Source organism: Pseudophryne corroboree, chromosome 3 (assembly GCF_028390025.1).
Source record: "Pseudophryne corroboree isolate aPseCor3 chromosome 3, aPseCor3.hap2, whole genome shotgun sequence".
NCBI lineage: Eukaryota > Metazoa > Chordata > Amphibia > Anura > Myobatrachidae > Pseudophryne > Pseudophryne corroboree.
This window is the reverse complement of record NC_086446.1, coordinates 706,866,300-706,892,193: the sequence shown is the minus strand read 5'-3', so window position 1 is coordinate 706,892,193 and position 25,894 is coordinate 706,866,300. Positions and strand designations below refer to the sequence as shown.

Sequence of the window (25,894 nt, the reverse complement as noted above, 5' to 3'; positions counted from 1 at the left end):
AAACTGCATTTTAGCAGAAACTGCAATCCTTACCGATTAGGCCCATTACCAACATGTAGAGGCTTTATTTTCTCGCCATGAAGATGATGATGAGGAAATAAAGCATCAAAACATTGATATTGTCTGCTGTGGCTGTGTCTGAATTCTAACCCCGTGTGCCGCTTTCAAGAATTATATATATATATATATATATATATATATATAATAGCTGTTCTGCCCGTTCTTCGCATGGGAGGTTCTGATTTTCACTGTTGTACATATAAATGAGTGTTAATAATTTGGTAAAGCTATAGAGACATACATTTGAGACTTCTTAATGTAAGTAAATATTAATCCATGGTTCTTGACATTACACGGGGAGCACCGATGTCAGGTACAGTTTTTGTCATTTATAACATTCTATATACTGGAGGTGCAATCCAAATTTTGATTCGATTGTCCATTTGGGCGTTATCGTTCATGATTAAATGGAGAGAAGGAAGGTCGCACAAGTCTTCTGTTATTTTGAATTGACCCCCTTAGATATTTTCTGTTTTATTCATATAAATAGTCTTTAATGGGGGGTGCTACCACAGGCAAGGTAGGATAATCTGTATACAGGAAGAAAACAAGATTGCCATATAGTGGTGCACGTTAATGCTCATAATAAAATTGAACTTTTAATTCATATTATTAAAAAGAACATTGCGAAATATAGGATAAAATAAAGAAGTGAAAGAATAGAAAAAGTGTTTAAAATATGTGACTTCCCACACACAAGGCATCCGCAAGCTATAGTTCTGTATGCCTATTATAGTATGTGTATATCCTTATATTTTCTTGTGCTTATTAATAAATATTATGCAATTATCAGTACATATCCTAGGGTTCCACAGAGATTTGTGTATTGATTCTTATTTGCAGTATAACCACTGTACTAGGGTATATGTTACAAGGTATAACTATATTTAATCCCTATACTGAAGAATCATCACAAGGCTCCCTAAGTGACCAATTTTATCACAGAGATCCCCAAAAGAATCAGTCTCAATAATTATATAACAGCAGATCTGGGTGACCACATTCACCTAGTATTATGTATCCTTCCTGGAGGACTAAGCTTTGGTATAATCAAATATGGTAAGTGTTGTGAAAAAGGTGTGTATTCTTTCACCCCAAAGACAGTTACCAGTGAGTTCAATAATTTATATCTGTATAGTATAACTCATTAGGGCTGGTGTGTTCCAATAGGACGAACGGTCTTTGCTTGACTATATTCTTAAGATAAATACTACCCAGCTAAATACAGTTCATATTTCACAGATATCCTGCTGCATAAAAGGAATCATTGTGAGTAATTTTGTCATGTCACCAGTTAGAAAAATATATAATACAGTGCTGAAAAGCTATTAAATATTATTGCACCATATATGTGTCCTTTATTAATAGAACGATTATACAGTCTGGCTGTGGCTCATATATTACTATAATTACTTTGATATCATGGCTTATAAATGTTGTTATACCACATTTAGATCCTCTATCAACAGCACAGTTCTGCAGTTTAGTTGTAACTCATATGTTGTTACAAATGTTTCAATGTTGTAGCTGGTTCTGTGGGATTAGTTTCCACCAACACAGAGCAAACAGCTCTTGAGAGATGCTTTCATAACGTCTCTATCATTGATTATAGCAACATAGTTACACATTCTGACTATGACTCATATCTTGCTGTGAGTGTTTCAGTATTGTAGCTATTTTGATGAAACCCGTTTCCATCAACACAGGCAGCTATTCGTGTGTATTATTACACCATATTTATGTTCTATATTGGCCACACGATTTGCTGTAAGTATTTTAATGTTATAGCTGCTTCTTGTAATATTAATTTCCATCAACAATAACAGCGGCTGTTAGTAAATATTTTTGGTTTTATTTTTATTTTTTCATTTTTTCACCATATCCATGTCATTTACTGGTGACACCGTTGTATAGTCTGACTGTGATGCATATGTTGCTGTTACTATTATGACTCCTTTAGAAAAAGTATATACTTTCCATCAGCATAAATAGCTGTTATATTCGATTTTATATTTAACTTCAGGATATAATCTATTATTAAATAGTCAGTGTAAGTTATTTAATATATTCCTTTTTTATCACACAGAAATATACATATATCTCTTCCACCCTAATGGTTAACACAATGTTTTGCTCCTGTGGACAGAGCTAAATACGGGGTATTCTGTTATATGTGTAATAAATACTACGTATCACATTACCATATGTTAAGTGCAATAGTGAGACCATTAGCACATAGAGGCTCAGAAGAAGCAACTGCGAAACGTGCGTCAGGCCTCCCTGTGCACACGGCGTCCACCATTGTATAATGCCAATATAATAAAAATATCTCATATGCACTCCCAGAAAGGAATAACTATTTAGAAAGAAAATGTGCAGATAGAAATGTGTATTAAGATAGAAAGTGTGTACTAAGATAATCTTGTGCATTACAGCAATTAATGAGTCAATAACTTGGGCTACCATTTGGACACTTTGTCTCCCACAAGGGCACCAGTATATGGATAGGAAATGTGTATCTAGATAGTCCTTTATATAATAGTGGTTCTACGGGTTAAATTTCAGACCACTGTTTTCAGTATAGAGCAAAGACATAGACACTGCGCAACACCATTTAGTAACAGCAGATCTCCCCACACGCGTGATGTCCGACAGTGTATGAGACAAATACAATACTAAACAGAACATTTCATGCATACCTCTGGAAGGAAATAGCTATCTGGATATAGTACGTGCAACTGGAAACGTCTTATATATTATAGTAACATAACGCAACAATAGTTCAGGCACGATCCTGCTATACTTCTTGTTGGACAATACCAGAATGTGTGTTTCCAGATAGTCTCATATATGAGTAGGGGCTCAATGTGCTAATGGTCTCACTATTGCACTTAACATATGGTAATGTGATATGTAGTATATATTACACATATAACAGAATACCCCGTATTTAGCTCTGTTCACAGGAGCAAAACATTGTGTTAACCATTAGGGTGGAAGAGATATATGTATATTTCTGTGTGATAAAAAAGGAATATATTAAATAACTTACACTGACTATTTAATAATAGATTATATCCTGAAGTTACATATAAAATCGAATATAACAGCTATTTATGCTGATGGAAAGTATATACTTTTTCTAAAGGAGTCATAATAGTAACAGCAACATATGCATTACAGTCAGACTATACAACGGTGTCACCAGTAAATGACATGGATGTGGTGAAAAAATGAAAAAATAAAAATAAAACCAAAAATATTTACTAACAGCCGCTGTTATTGTTGATGGAAATTAATATTACAAGAAGCAGCTATAACATTAAAATACTTACAGCAAATCGTGTTGCCAATATAGAACATAAATATTGTGTAATAATACACACGAATAGCTGCCTGTGTTGATGGAAACGGGTTTCATCAAATAGCTACAATACTGAAACACTCACAGCTCAGCGCTCATCACTAAGCAAGATATGAGTCATAGGGGGTAATTCCAAGTTGATAGCAGCAGGATTTTTGATAGCAACAGGGCAAAACCATGTGCACTGCAGGGGAGGCAGATATAACATGTGCAGAAAGAGTTAGATTTGGGTGGGTTATATTGTTTCTGTGCAGGGTAAATACTGGCTGCTTTATTTTTACACTGCAAATTAGATTGCAGATTAAACACACCACACCCAAATCTAACTCTTTCTGAACATGTTATATCTGCCTCCCCTGTAGTGCACATGGTTTTGCCCAGTTGCTATCAAAAATCCTGCTGCGATCAACTTGGAATTACCCCCATAGTCAGAATGTGTAACTATGTTGCTAATCAATGATAGAGACGTTATGAAAGCATCTCTCAAGAGCTGTTTGCTCTGTGTTGGTGGAAACTAATCCCACAGAACCAGCTACAACATTGAAACATTTGTAACAACATATGAGTTACAACTAAACTGCAGAACTGTGCTGTTGATAGAGGATCTCAATGTGGTATCAGTAGCGGATCTTGCCACGGGCAAGCAGGACTTTTGCCCGGGGCGCCGCCTTCCGGAGAGCGCCAGCGCCATCCGGAGGGCGCCGCACCATGGCAAGATCCGCGGCAGCTGTGCCCCCCGCTGCCGCTGCCCGCTGTCCCGCTGCCCGCTGTGAAGGGAAACTAGACGCTACGTGTCTAGTTTCCCTTCGTGGAGAGGACCTTTACTGTAATGATGTGCGATGCGCGTTGACGTCATCGTGCACCGCACAGCAAAGGTCCTCTCCACGAAGGGAACTAGACGCTTAGCATCTAGTTTTCCTTCGTGGAGAGGACCTTTGCTGTGCGGTGCGCGATGATGTCATCGCGCACCGCACATCCTACTACAGTACAGGGGGCGTAACTGACCACGCCCCCTGTATGAAGCCACGTCCCCTAATGCCACCCGGGGCGCAAGAAGCCCCGGAACCGGCCCTGTGTGGTATAACAACATGTATAAGCCATGATATCAAAGTAATTATAGTAATATATGAGCCACAGCCAGACTGTATAATCATGCTATTAATAAAGGACACATATATGGTGCAATAATATTTTACAGCTTTTCAGCACTGCATTATATATTTTTCTAACTGGTGACATGACAAAATTATTCACAATGATTCCTTTTATGCAGAAGGATATCTGTGAAATATGAACTGTATTTAGCTGGGTAGTATTTATCTTAAGAATATAGTCAAGCAAAGACCGTTCGTCCTATTGGAACACACCAGCCCTAATGAGTTATACTATACAGATATAAATTATTGAAATCACTGGTGACTGTCTTTGGGGTGAAAGAATACACACCTTTTTCACAACACTTACCATATTTGATTATACCAAAGCTTAGTCCTCCAGGAAGGATACATAATATGAGGTGAACGTGGTCACCCAGATCTGCTGTTATATAATTATTGAGACTGATTCTTTTGGGGATATCTGTGATAACATTGGTCTCTTAGGGAGCCTTGTGATGATTCTTCAGTATAGGGATTAAATATAGTTATACCTTGTAACATATACCCTAGTACAGTGGTTATACTGGAAATAAGAATCAATACACAAATCTCTGTGGAACCCTAGGATATGTACTAATAAGGGAACGAAGAACAAGACACAAACAATTGCTGATAATTGCATAATATTTATTAATAAGCACAAGAAAATATAAGGATATACACATACTATAATAGGCATACAGAACTATAGCTTGCGGACGCCCTTTGTGTGGGAAGTCACATATTTTAAACTTTTTCTATTCTTTCACTTCTTTATTTTATCCTATATTTTGCAATGTTCTTTTTAATAATATGAATTAAAAGTTACATTTTATTATGATTATTAACGTGCACCACTATATGGCAATCTTGTTTTCTTCCTGTATACGCGTTATCGTTCATGCAACGCAAGCTACGCATCGGTAATGATGTTATTATGTCAACCCCCTTTTTATCCCATTAGGGGAGGTTTATTAACATTCTAATTACATAGTTTTCCTAATTCTCACCTGAAGAATGCCAATGTGACATTTCAGCTTCCTAACACATTGGGAAGTAAGAGAATTTATAGTGATGAGTCTGTCAGTGAGTGAGTGAGGGTTTTCGAATTTATATATATATATATATATATATATATATATCAGTAATGTGCGGTGAGGTGAATGGCTGGGTAGGCACATATGGCGATAGGTCTGAGTGCTGGGAGCCTGTCTCACCCCCAACTTACTGTAACTTTCCCCTCACTACACCAAGCTACAGTGTCCATTGATTCTCCTACTTGCATCCCTGTGTCTTCTTTCCCTGTTGCTGCTGCTGTGGGCTGAGCTCCGATCTCTTTACACTACATTGCACTTCCTAGTCACATAACATACTGTAGGCATCTATCAGTGTATAGCCCCGCCCCCACCCTCAGAGGCATGCCTCTATTAGCAACCTTTTTATGCAGCAATACTGCCCGTGGTGTGGCCCCGCCCCCACTCTGTAAAGCAGTATCTGACTGTAGAACCTAGGCAGTGCTGCTGCTGCCTCATCTCTTGTCTCCCTGCAGTTCCAGGGATCTCCACAAAGCTGGTGAGCGTCAGCTATAAAAATGATTACAAAACACAAAGAAAATGTTTATGTTATCAATATCTTTGTTTTATTCTAGTCATTTTTAGATCAACGGCCAGGAGTATAGCAGAGGTATGGCATGGGAGGCTGTGACTGCTGTGACTGGAGTCCCGCAGTGACGGCCCTCTAGTGCAGGCATAAATCATTCGGAAAATGGCTGCCATGGCCATTTCGGAGTGATTTGCCCATGCGCACTGGAGATGTCCCCGGGAACAAGGTGCAGGCGCCATGTTCCCGAAGACCTGTGAATGCACAGTAGACACTGGCAGTTTGCCAGAGTCTACTTGCTGCCGGAGAGGAGGGAGCCCGTGGATGGAGGCTGCATGCGTTCCCCTCCTCTCTGAAAATGCCCCTGCATATATATGTGTGTGTGTGTGTGTGTGTGTGTGTGTGTGTGTGTGTGTGTGTGTGTGTGTAGACAAAATATATGTGTGCTAGAAACTACCTGTGCACATGAGTAAAATTGACCACACTTAATCCAAGAAGCAGTCTCTCAATCTGACTCCTTACTTCTCAGGGGATTGGCAGCACTTGGTCTTTTCTGTTCTAATTAGACTGCAGCTCCCGACTGTAATGGGCCGTTCACACTGGGTGACTGGCCGCCGAGCTGCCCAACAGCTGATACGGCCGTCAGACGACCCAGCGGCAAGGAAGGGGGGGTGATGGGGGGAGTGAAGTTTCTTCACTCCCCCCGCCACCCGGTTCCATAGCACTGCATGCTAATATGGATGAGATTGTCCATATTGGCTTGCTGGTATGAACGAGCTGGAATCAACAATGAATGAGCGCGGGGTTGCGCATCATTCATCTTCGGTACCTACACACTGAAAGATATGAACAGTATCTCGTTCATTGATGAACAAGGTCGTTCATATCTTTCAGTGAAATCTTTAAGTGTGTAGGGCCTATTAGAACGTCTCAGGATCCTTTGGGATAGCTGTATCTTAAAAGTGATTAATAGAAGGATCGCTCCATAGTACAAATCAGTTTATTTTTAAAATTGAGCAACTAGAGTATTGCTTGTACCAAATATAGCAGAACTGTGTACTCAATACCACATGACAAAATATATAGTACCACACTACGGCAATCTCCACCACTTCCTCCGTGCTCACTGGAATCGGGACCACACCATGCTGTCAGCCGGACCTCCAGTCATAGCCTCACCATCACAGAGTACTCGAGCACCAGAGCGGGAGCTCCAGGATAGTTTCGACACCAAGCCACGCCTCTACGCATTTCGTCAAGGAGTTTGTCAGGGGGCTGGCTTGAGTGATGTATTGGAGACCTTTTAGACCAGGGATCGGGAACCTTCAGCCCTCCAGCTGTTGTTAAACTACACATCCCAGCATGCCCTGCAACAGTTTTAGCATGGCCAAATAGCAAAACTGTAGCAAGGCATGCTGATATGTGTAGTTCAACAACAGCTGGAGGGCCGTAGGTTCCCCATCCTTGTTTTAGACCCACTAGCATCCAATTGGCTGCATATACATTCCGAACACTATAAAATATCCAAGCTAAACAATCCTATCTTTAATAGCGGTAGTGTCTGATAATGTGTTCATAACATAAAATCTATATGAAGAAACCACTTATATATGGAATTATGATGCATATAATGTAAAAATTTCAATACTTACAATGACTATAAAAAGTAAAACCGTAAATGCTAGCAACGGGAAACACTAGAAATAATAATAAACCACCTTTTATTATTCTCAAGCAAAGTACTTCGGTATTAGAACTCAAATGGAACTGGCATTAGTTCCATGTATAATTATATATCATAATATGTGTTAGCAAACATTTGGAGCTGGAGCGATCCATCCCCTCTAATACTGCTAACTAGAGATGAGCGGGTTCGGTTCTCAGAGAACCGAACCCCCCCGAACTTTGCCTTTCGAGTCCGGATCCGAGCCAGGCTCAGATTTTCCCTCTTGACTTGGAAACCCGAACGCGGCAAAACGTCATCATCTCGCTGTCGGATTCTCGCGGGATTTGGACTCCATATAAGTAGTTGCGCGTCGCGGCCATTTTCACTCCAGTCTCGGACAGTGAGAGGACGTGTATTCAGTGTGCTCAGTGTCTGTTTATTGGGGCGGAAAGTGGGGTGGCAAGTGTTGTGCTGCTCTGTCCAGTCCATATATCCAGTGTAGCTGTACAGTGGTGCTGTGTTGTGCAGACCAGTCCAGTGTAGTCAGTGTATTGTGCTGTATCAGGCCAGGCAGATACATCCAGTGTAGCGGTAAAGTGGTGCTGTGTTGTGCAGACCAGTCCAGTGTAGTCAGTGTGTTGTGCTGCATCAGTCCAGCCATTCAGTGTTGGTGTTCTCTGCTGCCATATATCAGTAATTCCAGTATATATATCAGTAATTCCAGTGATGATATACGTTGCTGCTATATATATCCACTGCTGCAGTATAACAATTATAACAACCTGTTGGGCTGCATCAGACCAGTGGTAGTGTCCTGTGTCATCAGTAATTCCAGTGGCGATATATGCTGCTGCTATATATCCACTGCTGCAGTATAACAATTATAACAACTTGTTGGACTGCATCAGGCCAGTGGTAGTGCCCTGTGTCATCAGTAATTCCAGTGACGATATACGCTGCTGCTATATATCCACTGCTGCAGTATAACAATTATAACAACCTGTTGGGCTGCATCAGACCAGTGGTAGTGTCCTGTGTCATCAGTAATTCCAGTCATTCCTGTGACGCATATTGTCTCTTATAACTCCCAAAAAATAATGGAGAACCAAAATTTTGAGGAGAAAATAGGGAAAGATCAAGAAGAACCACTTCCTCCTAGTGCTGAAGATTCTGCAACTAGCCGTGACATAGACGATGAAATGCCATCAACGTCGTCTGCCAAGGCCGATGCCCAATGTGATAGTAGAGAGCGTGTAAAATCCAAAAAGCCAAAGTTCAGTAAAAAGAATCAAAAAAAGAAATTTAAATCATCTGAGGAGAAACGTAAACTTGTCAATATGCCATTTACGACACGGAGTGGCAAGGAATGGCTGAGGCCCTGGCCTATGTTCATGGCTAGTGGTTCAGCTTCACATGACGATGGAAGCCCTCATCCTCCCGCTAGATAAATTAAAGGAGTTAAGCTGGAAAGAGCACAGAAAAGAACTGTGCGCTCTGAGATGGTATCACAAATCCCCAAGGAGAGTCCAATTGTGTCAGCGGTTGCAATGCCTGACCTTCCCAACACTGGAGGCGAAGAGGTGGCTCCTTCCACCATTTGCACATCCCCTGCAAGTGCTGGAAGGAGCACCCACAGTCCATTTCCTGATATTCAAATTGAAGATGTCACTGTTGAAGTACACCAGGATGAGGATATCAGTGTTGCTGGCGCTGAGGAGGAATTTGACAATGAGGATTCTTATGGTGATGGGGTTTGTTTAAGTCAGGCACCAGGGGAGACACCTGTTGTCCTTGGGATGAAGAAGCCCATTGTGATGCCTGGGCAAACTACCAAATAAGCCACCTCTTCGGTGTGGAATTATTTCTCCTCAAAACCGGACAACAGGTGTCAAGCCATCTGTTGCCACTGTCAATCTGTAAAAAGTAGAGGTAAGGATGTTAACCACCTAGGAACATCCTCCCTTATATCTCACCTGCTGCGCATTCATCACAAGTCACTGTCAAGTTGTGAAACTTTGGGTAAGAGCGTAAGCAGTCCACTGACACCTAAATCCCTTCTTCCTCCTCTACCCAAGCTCCTGCAAGCCACACCACCAACTCCCTCAACGTCAGCTTGCTCCTCAGTTAGGAGTGTCCGTAGTACTGCAGGCAATGTAACTGTCAAGACTGAGGAGTCCTCTCCTATCCGAGATTCCACCGTAGGATCCTTGAGTGGTACACCTGCTTTTGCAGCCGCTGCTGTTGTTGCTGCTGGGAGTCGATCGTCATCCCAGAGGGGAAGTCAGAAGACCACTTGTACTACTTCCAGTAAGCAATTGACTGTCCAACAGTCCTTTGTGAGGAAGATGAAATATGACAATAGTCATCCTTTTGCAAAGCAGATAACTGAGGCCTTGACAGCTATGTTGGTGTTAGAGGTGCGTCCGGTATCCACCATTAGTTTAGAGTCACTTAAAAAAAAATTTGAGGTACTGTGTCCCCGGTATCAAATCCCATCTAGGTTCCACTTCTCTAGGCAGGCGATACCGAGAATGTACACAGACGTCAGAAAAAGAGTCACCAGTGTCCTAAAAAAATGCAGTTGTATCCAGTGTCCACTTAACCACGGACATGTGGACAAGTGGAACATGGCAGACTAAGGACTATATGACTGTAACAGCCCACTGGGTAGATGTATTGCCTCCCGCAGTGGCACCAGTAGCAACATCTTGCAAACGCCAACTCATTCCTAGGCAGGCTATGCTATGTATCACCGCTTTCCACAAGAGGCACACAGCTGACAACCTCTTCCGGAAACTGAGGAACATCATCGCAGAATGGTTTACCCCAATTGGACTCTCCTGTGGATTTGTGATATCGGACAACGCCACCAATATTGTGCGTGCATTACATCAGAGCAAATTCCAGCATGTCCCATGTTTTGCACATACAATTAATTTGGTGGTGCAGAATTTTTTTCAAAATGAGGGGGGGGTGCAGGAGATGCTGTCGGTGGCCCGAAAAATTTCGGGACACTTTTGGCATTCTGCCACTGCGTGCCGAAGACTGGAGCGCCAGCAAACACTCCGGAACCTGCCCCACCATCAACTGAAGCAAGAGGTGGTAACGAGGTGAAATTCAACACTCTATATGCTTCAGAGGATGGAGGAGCAGCAAAAGGCCATTAAAGCCTATACATCCACCTACGATATAGGCAAAGGAGGGGTAATGCACCTGACTCAAGCGCAGTGGAGAATGATGTACGTCTTGTGCAAGGTTCTCCAACCCTTCAAACTTGTCACACGTGAAGTCAGTTCAGACACTGCCAGCTTGAGTTAGGTCATTCCCCTCATCAGGCTTTTGCAGATGCAGCTGGATAAATTGAAGGAGGAGCTAAGATGGAGCGATTCTGCAAAGTATGTGGGACTTGTGGATGGAGCCCTTCATTTGTTTTGCCAGGATTCAAGGGTGGTAAATCTGTTGAAATCAGAGCACTACATTTTGGCCACCGTGCTCGATCCTAGGTTTAAAGCTTACGTTGTATCTCTCTTTCCGGCAGACACAAGTCTGCAGAGGTTCAAAGACCTGCTGGTGATAAAATTGTCAAGTCAAGCGGAACGTGACCCGTCAACAGCTCCTCCTTCACATTCTCCCGCAACTGGGGCTGCGAGGAAAAGGCTAAGAATTCCGAGCCCACCCGCTGGCGGTGATGCAGGGCAGTCTGGAGTGAGTGCTGACATCTGGTCCGGACTGAAGGACCTGCCAACGATTACTGACATGTCTACTGTCACTACATATGATTCTGTCACCATTGAAAGAATGGTGGAGGGCTATATGAGTGACAGCATCCAAGTAGGCATGTCAGACAGTCCGTACATATACTGGCAGGAAAAAGAGGCAATTTGGAGGCCCTTGCACAAACTGGCTTTATTTTACCTAAGTTGCCCCCCCTCCAGTGTTTACTCTGAAAGCGTTTTTAGTGCAGCCGGTTACCTTGTCAGCGATTGGCGTAGGAGGTTACTTCCACAAAATGTGGAGAAGATGATGTTCATCAAAATTAATTATAAAGTCTTCCGGGAAGACCTTTACCAGCAATTGCCTCCAGAAAGTACACAGGTGATTGTGGATTCCAGTGGGGACGAATTAATACTCAGTGAGGAGGATGTACACGGTGAAAGGGATGAGTAATCGGAGGATGATGATGAGGTGGACATCTTGCCTCTTTAGAGCCAGTTTGTGCAAGGAGAGATTGATTGCTTCTTTTTTGGTGGGGGCCCAAACAAACCAGGCATTTCAGTCACAGTCGTGTGGCAGACCCTGTCGCTGAAATGATTGGTTTATAAAAGTGTGCATGTCCTGTTTATACAACATAAGGGTGGGTGGGAGGGCCCAAGGACAATTCCATCTTGCACCTCATTTTCTTCTTTGCATCATGTGCTGTTTGGGGCCTATTTTTTTAAATCTGCCATCCTGTCTGCCACTGCAGTGCCACTCCTAGATGGGCCAGGTGTTTGTGCGCACACTTGTGTCACTTAGCTTAGTCATACAGCCACCTCTGTGCAACTTTTAGGCCTAAAAACAATATTGTGAGGTGTGAGGTGTTCAGAATAGACTGGAAATGAGTGGAAATTAATGTTATCGAGGTTAATAATAACGTAGGAGCAAAATTACCCCCAAATTCTTTGATTTTATCTGTTTTTATGGGTTTTTTTTTTTTTAAATCATCCAGATCCAAAACCAAAACCAAAACACGGAAGGGTGGTTTTGGCAAAACCAAGCCAAAACCAAAACACGAAAAATGGAATTAGAACCAAAACCAAAACACAAAACACGAAAAGTGCCAGCCGCAACAGCGAGTAGCTCAGTGAAGCCGATTTTGATTCTTATTATCCATTACATTTCATACTCATCACCCTGCTGGGTGACTTTCCAATATATTAATATATACAGTAGGTTAAGATTCCAATGAGCATGGAAGAAGTGGAGGAGATTGCCATAGTGTGGTTCTGTATATTTAATGTCATGTGGTATTGAGTCCACAGTGCTGCTATATTTGGTATAAGCAACACCCTAGTGGATCAGTTTTCATCTTTTCTTGTATTTTAAGAATATGTATATATATATATATATATATATAAAATTATTTATTACCAGTTATTTATATAGCGCACACATATTCCGGCAGCGCTTTACAAATAATATTTGGCCATTCATATCAGTCCCTGCCAATCTATAGTCCCTACCACATGTACACACATTCACGCTAGGGTAAATTTTTGTTGGGATCCAATTAACCTACCAGTATGTTTTCGGATTGTGGGAGAAAACCAGAACACCCGGAGGAAACCCACACAAGTACGGGTAGAACTTACAACTCCACACAGTTAGGGCCATTGGTGGGAATTGAACCCATGACCTCAGTGCTGTGAGGCTGTAATGCTAACCATTACACCATCAGTACTATATCTATCTATCTATCTATCTATCTATCTATCTATCTATCTATCTATCTATCTATCTATCTGATCTATCTATCTGTCTATCTATATATATACATATATGAAAAATAAAGTCGCGCATTAAAACAATATAGTCTTTGAGATATATTAGTCCAAATGTATTATTGCAGAAGTCCTCCTTCAGGAGTAAACCTGTACTCCTCAGCACATGTGAAAAAGAAAACAATGGAGGGCGCAATGGTGAGTGTAATAATCAAAAGTAATTTACTGGCAAAGTATTCACTCACATACTTTTAAAGTAAAAGGTAACCAGCGCAGTGTAGACAGCTCGTGTAGCCTCGGGATAGCATACACCGATGCACAACGTTGCTTTCTGGATACCAACAGCCGCTGTGGACATCCAGCCGCACGGACTACAAACGGACCTCACACGCCGTTCATCCGGGCACTGGATACACGTCACAAGTCCTGCTGGCTACGCCCAATGCGTTTCGTCACGGGACTTCGTCAGGGGGTGTGGCTAGCACCATTACAACACGCAATTTATATCCAAGCAGCATAATTGATGCAATATACATACATAATTAAAAATCTACAATAACAGCAGCATAAAGAACATTTATACACAACACTGAAACATATTATAAATACAATATCATAATACATATTAAAACCAAATTGCTTAGTTTATTATAAACAGCGTACTGAGATACACACTATATAAAATCATCTCAATTGACAAGGATAAACTAATTGATAATTGGCGCACCTCCTGAAAACGGTCAAGCACTTTTACTTAAACCGCATACAAAAGGCTGATGAGAGAAGGTTAAATTTATATGAATATTTATGTACCATCATTTAATAATACTAATTGATAACAGGCTCTAACCCCATTTACTCATACTACCAGGGTTTATTAGAGCACCACGATTTAACGGGTATGGTCAGCCTTTTGTATGGGGTTTAAGTAAAAGTGCTTGACCGTTTTCAGGAGGTGCGCCAATTATCAATTAGTTTATCCTTGTCAATTGAGATGATTTTATATAGTGTGTATCTCAGTACGCTGTTTATAATAAACTAAGCAATTTGGTTTTAATATGTATTATGATATTGTATTTATAATATGTTTCAGTGTTGTGTATAAATGTTCTTTATGCTGCTGTTATTGTAGATTTTTAATTATGTATGTATATTGCATCAATTATGCTGCTTGGATATAAATTGCGTGTTGTAATGGTGCTAGCCACACCCCCTGACGAAGTCCCGTGACGAAACGCATTGGGCGTGGCCAGCAGGACTTGTAACGTGTATCCAGTGCCCGGATGATCGGCGTGTGAGGTCCGTTTGTAGTCCGTGCGGCTGGATGTCCACAACAGCTGTTGGTATCCAGAAAGCAACGTTGTGCATCGGTGTATGCTATCCCGAGGCTACACGAGCTGTCTACACTGCGCTGGTTACCTTTTACTTTAAATGTGTGTGAGTGAATACTTTGCCAGTAAATTACTTTTGATTATTACACTCACCATTGCGCCCTCCATTGTTTTCTTTTTCATATATATATATATATATATATATAGTATTTTGATCCATGTTTTTTTTATGGGCTCTGCACCCTATACTGGAATTCAGAGAGTGCTGCATCTGTGTATATATCCTTATATGTTTTGTCATCATGCAGTTATATCACTGATCAAACTAAATGGGTTTTAGTGATAAATATATGGATTATGAGATAGAGTCACCATTATTATCTAATTTATTCACTTTCTAGCTACACCTATGGAAAACCAGTACATGGATCTGTTAACCTTACAGTCTGTCTTGCCACTGCTCGCCATGCTTGGCAAACTGACAGCAGCAGTGAAGAAGATGGTGGACACTCAGAAAAATGCATAAAACTACAGGATGTTAAGGTGAGAAATGCCGGCTCAGGAATAGTGCAGAGTGATTTGCAGAAACTAAAAAATCTAAGTAGTCATTGTGATTTGTACAGAAATGATTGTTATTCTTTGCCATCTGATACATTTATTGAGAAGCAGGATCATCTACAGCAGGGCTGGCCAAACCGGTCCTCGAGATCTACCAACAGTCCACATTTTCCAGACCACATAGCTGGTGCACAGGTGTAGTCATTACTAATTAAGATGTGCTGCATTCATTCCTAGCTGACAATTCTACATATCTCCAGGAGGCCAGGAAAACATGAACTGTTGGTAGATCTCGAGGACCGGTTTGGCCAGCCCTGATCTACAGTATGTGGTGTAACTTATAGCATTCATAAAGGAAGTGTCCAGATTTATTTGACATAATACCTGTATAATAGTTATAATGTATTATAGATGTCCTGTTTTCAGGTATTTTTGTTCTCCTAGACACTGGGATCACAGCGGAGCAGTGTAGTCATTTTTTCTTGACTACCTATAGTGTATCATGGCGGTCGGTCTCAGCTATTCTAGAGATTATTATATGTTTACTGTTTACATTTGTATGAACCACATTGCCTCTGGCTTGTTGTTATTAAGCAAAATGCTTGGTTGCTGCAAGGGTGCTCCCTTCACTGGCTGCCCCACCCCACCCCATCGCACCCCCTATATATTCTTTGCTATAATCCCAAAACAGCAGGGTGTGACTGGCCGATTGGCACTTCTGACAAATACAGTTGGATATCTGGAAAGTCTCTTAACTTGAAAGCCTTTTATCTATGTACAAGCTATATATAATTATAAACTTGGACCACTGCAGCTAAGCAGATTTATGTATATGTTATACTATTACTGATAGCTCACAGGCTAGAAGTCTGAATATGGTACATGAGGATTAGTGTTCAAATCCCTTGATTGGAGTGTTATATTTTAATGGAGTGGGAGAGGCTTTTCACCGCAGATATTGCACTACAGGGAAATTGATGATCACTGCTACCCAGAAGCCAGCGGACTAGAGTATGTGAGTTCCCCAGCATCTCCACCAAAGTTGTGTTCATCATGTGGTCAATTCCGGCATCAAGTAAGAGTGCATACACAAATGGACTGCTCCTTTGCGGGGGTCTGTACTAGTTCTAAAACATGCCCCATTCCACCTCTGATACAGGTTGTTGTACAGATGGGAGACAAATTGTTAGACTTCGGCTCTGCTACTACCCTGGTACAAAGGGACTTCTTTTCCCCCAGAGTTGTTTTTTTGACCTATGAGTCAGTTTGCATCTGTTGTGTGCACTGGAATGTTCAAGCCTATTCTCCTATTTTGGTCCCTTCAATAATCTCAACTTGGATACTGGTTGTTGCCTCACTCACAAAATGTGGACCAGGAGTAGGCCCTGTTTCCAAATAACCCTATGGTAGACCTCCTATATACCCCTATACATTTGTGTATCTCCTTTCCAATTACTCGTCCACCCATTTAGGATTCCCTTAGGGTTCTGAGAGGACATGGTTCATACCACTTGGTTGCTTTCTGTAACGGCTACTGCCCATCATATTCATGATCTCAGTGTCTCTGCATAGGGTTGTAGGGGAGTTGCCACACTATCTAATTTAATGTCTACAAATTCCAATTTTCTCAGCTCCAATTTCAATTTGGACTCCCTTCAAAAAATATATAAATATTTGCAGATATGTCATTGGAACACTAGTGTTATGAAAACAGTGCTTCTTTTCTGACCCTTCTGATACTCTCCTCAGAAGTAGGAATGTTGGACGTGGAAAAGATTTTTGGTACAGGCACTTTCTAAGGGGTATCTCCCAGGAGGAATATCCCTCTCAATTGCAGCGGGAATCAGATCTAGCCTCTACCCTCTCTCCTCAACAGTGGGAGATGGTCTACCTATCCATGCACTACATATCCCTATGCTATGACCATTTAGAACTACAGGTTAAACTGATCCATCATGACACCAACCAAGTTGTATTAAATGTTACTCATAAAAACCAGAATATGCTGGCATAACTGTTCCTGCATGAGATTTTTTTTTTTGCAGGTATTCTAGGCTTGACCTCACATGAAAAGCCTTTGGCATGACATTTCAGGCCTGATCTTTACAGTCATAAATCAAGGTCTAGTGTAATTTCCCACCTTGTACTTTTTCCAAACTACAATTGATAAGTTTTGTGACATAGCTTCATTGCAATCCAAAGCAATATTACTCAATTCCAGAAGAATCCCCAACTGGCTCCAGAGCACTACTAAAATTATTTTCACTATTGAGATGGAGACAGGATACCATACTCCACTTCTGCTTCCTCTCCAAATGGTTCATATGGCACAAGTACTGCATGTTTCTGATGGTGAAGGGGCTGTTTCTATCCAAGTGTCCCCTTTAATCCCATTATCTGTATCTTCAACTCCTCCATGTTTTTTTGCTCTATTTTGTATTTTTTTTCCTTCAGTGCAGTTCATCTGTTTATTTTTTAACGTTCAGTGGTTCACTCTTCCTTCTATCTTCAGTAACATTTTCCACATGTTAATATTTGGAAATTTATTTGATTAAAAAAAAAGTCAATGATAAAATGTGTTAGTAATGATGAATGTACCAGTACTCTATCACGGAATATGGGAAACATACACTGTTAGGGTTTCCTCAGGACTGAAGTTGGGAAACACTGTTCTAAAATGTTCTAAGAACTATTCTAAGAACATCACTTGATAATTCTGTGGTGTGTGTGTGTGTGTGTGTGTGTGTGTGTGTGTGTGTGTGTGTGTGTGTGTGTGTGTGTGTGTGTAGAATATTTTATTTTAAATACAGCACTGAATGGATGGATAGGTAGTGGATGGTTGCTGGATTGATGTATCTATGTAGATCTAGTTTAGCTTAATTACCTTTTTTTACCAGCTTCACATTCCCTAGTATAAATAAAGAATTCTCAAGAGAATTAAACCCTGGGTACATCTGAACACCCGGAAATACCCCCAATGGAAAGGCACTTTGTATATGAGAAATAAATATAAAGAGCTGGGCTCAAGTTCTCCACTAGATGTGGGCTTGGTGTGTAATACTATTTTTCTGTGCTAATCCTATTTATATCTTTGTGGTATCTAATCTCTGATAGCTATGTCTTATTGACAACTATCCTGGCTGACAGAATGTCCAAATTTCTGCCCTCATATTTTCTGACTTTAAAACATTCTGATTAATCCATTGTGGCATACAATCTTTTCTTTCCTTTTAGCTACTTTCCATGCTCATTTTAATAGTATTGTTTGCCCACCTTAATTTCTTGTTTTTTCTCCCTTGGTTGGGCTTTCAAAAACTATACCATCATGTTCCTCTTCCTAAACACTGTGCTTTCCTATCAAGCCTACTCACCCTCTCCTGCATCTCAACCATCATGTCTTGTTTTTTCTTCCTTTCTCCTTCATCTTGACCTTATATCCTAATACTTTCACTGAAGTCACTCTCCTGATTCCTTTTACTTTTGCCATTTTGCTTGCCTCTTCTACCCAGTACTCTCTTCTGGAACTATAACCTTCTCATTCAGGAAAGCCCAGGGCTCATCCATTCTCAAATAAACTTCAACCAACTACTCTCTCTAGCATAGCTCCTTCATAACCTTTGTCTCTAAAGTTCTCCAGTGGCCTTTTAACAAGTTCCCCAACACCATCTACTCCTCCAACTTCCTTCTTAACCGTCTTCAATATCCCTACCATCGGCATTAACAGATGTTTCCAAATTTCTTTATGATCATCTCACTCTCAAATCTAAGGGTCATTTCTTTTTACACATCCTACTGGGCCTTTCTGCAGCCTTTATCAATGTAGACTACTTTCTCATCTGACAATCCCTCTACTTTACTAGTCTATATTTGTGTCCCTTATTAAACGTTCTACTTTAACATATGTTTTAATCTTGTTTGTACTATTGGGTTTTGTTTGTTTTGCCCTTGTGGGGCCTAATTCTGAGTTGATCGCAGCAGCAATTTTGTTAGCAATTGGGCAAAACCATGTGTACTTCAGGAGGGGCAGATATAACATGTGCAGAGAGAGTTAAATTTGGGTGGGGTGTATTCAAACTGAAATCTAAATTGCAGTGTAAAAATAAAGCAGCCAGTATTTACACTGCACAGAAACAATATAATCCACCCAAATCTGACTCTCTCTACAAATGTTATATCTGCCCCCCACCCTCCAGTGCACATGGTTTTGCCCAATTGCTAACAAACTTGCTGCTGCGATCAACTCAGAATTACCCCAGTGATTTACAGTATGGCTCTTTAAGTTGCTAAATATCTATCCAATAGAAATCATCTCTACAAACAGTGGCCCTCATTCCGAGTTGTTCGCTCGCTAGCTGCTTTTAGCAGCTTTGCACACGCTAAGCCGCCGCCTACTGGGAGTGAATCTTAGCTTATCAAAATTGCGAACGAAAGATTAGCAAAACTGCGAATAGACACTTCTTAGCAGTTTCTGAGTTGCTCCACACTTACTCGGCAACTGCGATCAGTTCAGTCAGTTTCGTTCCTGGTTTGACGTCACAAACACTCCCAGCGTTCGGCCAGACACTCCTCCGTTTCTCCAGCCACTCCCGCGTTTTCCCAGAAACGGTAGCGTTTTTTCGCACACACCCATAAAACGGCCAGTTTCCGCCCAGAAACACCCACTTCCTGTCAATCACATTACGATCACCAGAACGAAGAAAAAACCTCGTAATGGTGTGAGTAAAATACCTAACTGCATAGCAAATTTACTTGGCGCAGTCGCACTACGGACATTGCGCATGCGCATTAGCGACTAATCGCTCCGTTGCGAGAAAAATATAATGAGCGAACAACTCGGAATGACCCCCAGTATGTCTAGCTTCCTCACTTAACCTTATCATGCTTTTATATTATTCATACTTTTTTTCTTATCTTTTACAGACTGACAGCAAAGGATGTCTGTCCAAGGAGATTGACCTTAGTTTTTTCAAACTTTCCAAAGAAACTTCAGAGCATTTACAAATTTCATCCTCTCTGATAGAAGATGGCACAGGTAAGACTTAGTAAGGAAACAATAATGTTGCTTAAGGTACAGATCTACAGTGACCAACTTATCTGCCGTTATATTTTCTATCTCTAGGGGAAGTCAGACATTAAAAATATTGGCAACATTTTTTTTTTAAAGAAATCAGGAATACTTTTCCGCATGATAGGAGCAAATTAGCTCATTAGTCAAAGGAGTTTTCTAATACATTACAATTCAAAGGATGGCATGTTCACTGAGCATGATTGTAGTGAAGGTTTTCTTGGTACAGTATATATTCCTAATCAATATACTGTATAGTAACCAGAAAATTTATATAACAGAGAATAATAATAGATGGTGAAAACAGTATTTAATGTTTAAAATGTAAAATGAAAAGTATAAAAATAAGATAAATCATACTTTGTGTGAAAATTTGGGATATTGCCTTGTACAACTCCTTAAATCTCAGTAAAATCTACTAAAAAGTAGGGACAACTGGTAGCATTGGGCCTAATTCAATTGTGAACGGAGCAAGCATTGCTGCTGCTTGGGGCATGGGTCGTTGGGTTGACTCAACTTAGGTCGACAGTCATTAGGTCGACCACTGAAGGTTGACATGCATTAGGTCGACAGGGACACTAGGTCGACATGGTCATTAGGTCGACAGGTCAAAAAGTCAACATGGGTTCTTGGACTTTTTTTAGTGTTGTTTTCTTCGTAAAGTGACGGGGAACCCCAATTAGTGCACCGTGTCCCCTTGCATGGCTCGCTTCACTCACCATGCTTTGGGCAAGGTGCCTTGCTCAGCTACTGCTGCACTCAGCACAGGTTACCATTCCCAATTGTAGTCCGCGTGGATCGTAAAGTATGTTTTTCATAAATTGGCAATAGCCAGCAAGAACAGGACCTTATCCATAAGCCATTTAAGGTCTGCCGATTCAAGGGGTTCAAATGGAGACTCTTGCAGGGCTTCAGCAACAGACAGATCCCATGGAGCCACAGAAGGTACATAGGGAGGCTGAATCCAAAGAACACCCTGAGTGAAAGTATGAACATCAGGTATAGATGCAATTTTTAGCTGAAACCAAACCGACAAGGCAGATATGTGAACCTTGAGGGAGGCCAGACAATGGCCTAAATCCAGGCCTCTTTGCAGAAAAGCCAGGATTCTGGAAGTTCTGAATCTATGGACATCGTAATTTTTATCAGCACACCAGATGAAGTAAGAATTCCAAACCCTGTAATAAATTGGGACAGAGGCCGGTTTGCGGGCTTTCAACATAGTTTAAATAACCGCCTCTAAAAATCCTTTGGCTCTCAGGAGTGATGCTTCAAGAGCCACACCATCAAAGCCAGTCTGGCCATGTCTAGGTAGAGACGAGAGCCCTGTACAAAGAGGTCTGGTCGCTGAGGAAGTAGAAGGGGAGGCCCTTTTGATAAACCCTGCAGGTTATAGAACCAATGCCGTCTGGGCCACGCTGGAGCGACTAGAAGAAGCAATCATCCTTCCTGTTTGAAATTCCGTGCAGGAGAGACACAGGAGCAAACGCGTAGGGCAGCCGAAAGTTCAATGGAATCACCAGTTTATCCATGAAAGCTGCTTGAGGATCCCTGGTTCTTGATCCACAGACCGGTACCTTGACGATTGTGTACTAGGAGTTTAAAGACTTCACTCTCCAGCATGCACGTCCTGGCAACTGAGGATGTCTGCTTCCCAGTTTAGGACGCCAGGAATGAACACTGCCGATATGGCTGGCAGGTGGCGTTCTGCCCAAAAGAGGATCTTTGACTCTTCCATCATCACCATTATGGTTTATGTATGCCATCATGATGGCATTGTCTGATTGTACTTGAACAGGCCTGTTCTGTACCAGAGGCAGGGCAAGTGATAGCACATTGAACACTGCCGTCAGCTTTGAAATATTTATTTGGAGGAGTGGTTCCTCTTGGTTCACCGACTGTGAAAAGAGTGTTGCTCCAACACCGCTCCCCATCCCCTTAAACTGGCGTCCATTGTCAGCAGGACCTAGTCGGGGATCCAGAAGGGACAGCCCCTGCTCAAATGCTGGTCCTGGAGCCACCAGGTTAGCGACCGAGGAACCTCCAGAGTCAAAGAGATCATTTGAGCTCTGATCCGATGAGGAAGACCGTCCCACTTGGAAAGAATCAACCGTTGCAGAGGGTGGGAATGAAATTGAGTGTACTCCACCATGTTGAAGGTCGACACCATGAGGCCAAGTACTTGCATCGCCGAGTGTATCGTCACTCTAGGGCGACAAAGAAAGCATCTTATCCTGTCCTGAAGCTTCAGGACTTTGTCTGGAGACAAAAACAGTCTCTGACAGTGTGTGTCCAGGAGTGCCCCAGGTGCACCATGCTCTGAGCTGGGACCAGCGAGGACTTTTTCCAATTGATCAGCCATCCATGAGCTTGTAGGAAACTCACCATCAGTTGCAGATGACTGAGGAGGACTTCGTGGGAATTGGGCAGAATCAGCAAGTCATCCAAGTACGGCAGGATTCTGACTCCCTGGCGATGGAGGTGGGCCATCATCACAGCCATGACCTTGGTGAAGATCCGAGGAGCCGTGGCCAGTCCAAATGGCAGAGCCTGGAGTTGGTAGTGAGAGTTGCCAATAGCAAACCGCAGGAACTGCTGATGTGATATGGCAATAGGAATATGCAGATAAGCATCCTGTATGTCCAGGGATACCATATTGTCTCTGTGTTTAATAGCCAGTACAATCGAGTGCAGTGTTTCCATATGAAACCTGGACACTCTCACAAACTTGTTCAAAGCATTGAGGTTGAGGATAGGTCAGAAGGACCCATTGGGTTTGGGGACCAGAAACAGGGTTGAGTAGTAACCTCTGCCTCATTGGGACTGAGGTACCGGTACAACCACTCCAGTATTCAGGAGAGAACTCACAACCGTTTGTAAAGCTTGCACCTTTAACGGATCCGAAGGGAGAGCTGTGGTGCAAAACTGGTGAAGTGAATGTCTCTTGAAGGAGACAGCATACCCATGAGAGACTACTTCCAGTACCCATGTGTCTGAAGTGGTCTTTAAGCAGACCTGGGAGAACTGTAGAAGTCAGACTCCCACCCTGGGGTTCCCCAGGAGGAGGCCCACCCCATTCTGCAGTAGGCTAGTCTTGTTTTGCAGCAGGCTCATGGGCCGCCCAGGACTGTTTCGCCTTGGGCTTTGTGGTTTTGGGAGCACGAGATTGTCTTGGGTATGACTCACCCTTAGCTTTTCCTTGAGGCCAAAAGGAACAAAAAGTGGTACCCTTTGCCTTCTGTGTAGAAGGGTTAGTAGGAGGAAGAAAAGCAGTTGTAGCAGCTGCTAATTCAGACACTATTTTATTTAGGTCCTCTCCAAATAAAATGTTCCCAGTGAAGGGCAGCGAGCCAGGACAGAAGTGGTTGACGCTTTGGGTGCCAATACTCCCGCCTCAGAGGACGCATCCTGAATATAATAGTCGGCGGTGTTAATGTGAGACAGGTATTGTCTGGCATTGTCAGAAATATCCTCAGGCAGCTCTTCCTCTAACACCTGAACTACACCTTAATACCTTTTGCGGACCAGGAGGCAGCTATAGTGGATCTATGAATGGCCCCTGTAAGGAAATAAATAGTTTTCAGGCATCCCTCCACACGCTTATCTGTCGGCTCCTTCAGTGAAGTGACAGTGTTGACAGGCAGAGTAGACGACACCATGAGGAGGGTGACGTGAGAATCCACTGGTGGTGGAGTCTCCCACGTATTACATAACTCTGCAGGGAGAGGATAGCGAGTCAAGACCCGTTTAGGGAGCGGCAATTTCTTACCTGGAGTAAACCAGGGTTCCCGGCTAATGTCCAAGAGATGATCAGAATGGGGTAATACTGTTTTAACCACCTTCTGCTGTTTAAACTTATCAGTTCTCTTTGCCACAGTAGTGGAATCCTTATAAATCAGTGATTTGTAGGATATACTTAATAGCAACCGCTAAGTCAGGGACATCAATTTGCAAGGGAGAATCCTCATCAGTAACACATGATTCATTGTCTGATAGGACTATATGCTCCCCTTCCTCTTCAGATGAAACATCAGAGAGGTTTGTGGATTGTGAGGAGGAGGCAACCCTTCTAGATTTCTGTCTAACCAGAGACTGATTTAACTGCTGCAGTTGGTTAGATAAATTTTCCGCCCAAGGCGGATTAACCATAGGGATAACTTGTGGTGGCAGGGGGGTCTAAACGGTCAACTAGAGTACCCCGGAGGGATGTGAACATAGCCCATGGTGGCTCCATTGTAGACACAGGAGCTGCCGACTGGGAGGTTTATGACATGCAGTACACAGGCCATCATACAATATTTCCCCCTCTAGTAAATCCTTGGAGCATGCCTTGCATGATGCAGGAGCTTCCAGAGATTTACTGCCCTTTTTGTTAGACATTATGTATAAAGCAACAACAGGGCTATCTAGTACGATAAAGCCAGACAAAGTTCAATACCTGCAGATAAAAACCTATATGTGACTGTAACACAGTAGAATATACGTATAGTGATAAATACTGTGTACACTATATTAGGAAACCCAGACGCACCTAGCCCAGGGTACAGTGATAGTTATATCTGGGAAACACATGAGAATGAAATCATACATCAGATATCGGCACACAGTCGCAGGCAATGCAGAAATTATTACAACAATAAAGCTGCACTGGACTAGCATATATATATATATATATATATATATATATATATATATAAATAAAACAGACAATGATAGGTGGCACTCACAGACTCATGGAAATGATGAACAAACTTCACCCCGTGAAGTGTTTGTTAAAGCAGACAGGTAACGTTTCGGGGACACTTCCCCTTCCTCAGACAATTGATCAGTGCCAAACAGTGAATATTTATAGCATAAGAAGACCCCACTTACCCCCACAGGAGTGACTCTCAGCTGCGTGGACCACAGAGTTCCCGAGCGTCCCCTGTCCCGCACTTCCGGTATCGGCATCTCGGCCTACCAGGAAGTGATGTCATCAGGCTTTGCCGGTCCCCATGGCAACACGCCAAGAGCCCTGGAAACCAAAACAAAGTGACAAATGATGCATTAAAAAACATTGAAAGTACATAAAATGTGACTAAAAACTAAAAAGACTATAAATATTCACTGTTTGGCACTGATCAATTGTCTGAGAAAGGGGAAGTGTCTCCGAAACGTTACCTGTCTGCTTTAATAAACACTTCACGGGGTGAAGCTTGTTCATCATTTCCACGAGTCTGTGAGTGCCACCTATCATTGTCTGTTGCATGTTGGTGGACTGCCATGTCCACAAGGAAGTGCACCACAGCAAGGCAATTTTGAGGAGTGCCGGGGTGAATTTTGGATATATATATATATATATATATATATATATATATATATAACTAACACAGCGCAGTCCTAGACCAGAGGTATATATTTCTTTATTTATTAACAGTTTCTTATATAGCGCAGCAAATTCCGTTGTGCTTTACAACTGGACACAATTAGAAGACAAAACTGGGTAAAAACAAACAGTCATAGAGATAGGAGGGCCCTGCTCGCAAGCTTACAATCTATGAGGAAATAGGCATTGATACACAAGGATCGGTGCTACCTATTGCACAGTCTTCCACCAGATTGCAAAGGTTCTTGGTGGGCTGCATGATATCACATC

The 25,894-nt window shown here is 42.0% G+C and overlaps 1 protein-coding gene across 1 annotated transcript in view; it reads left to right on the top strand.

Moving 5' to 3' along the window:
• LOC135056656 (alpha-2-macroglobulin-like) overlaps positions 1–25,894 on the top strand; it is a 213,897-nt gene that overhangs the window by 32,828 nt on the left and 155,175 nt on the right. Inside the window, exons 8-9 of the mRNA XM_063962102.1 lie at positions 15,038–15,179; positions 20,115–20,226. Of these exons, the coding sequence (XP_063818172.1) occupies positions 15,038–15,179; positions 20,115–20,226 (254 nt within the window). The remainder of the gene's footprint in view (positions 1–15,037; positions 15,180–20,114; positions 20,227–25,894) is intronic.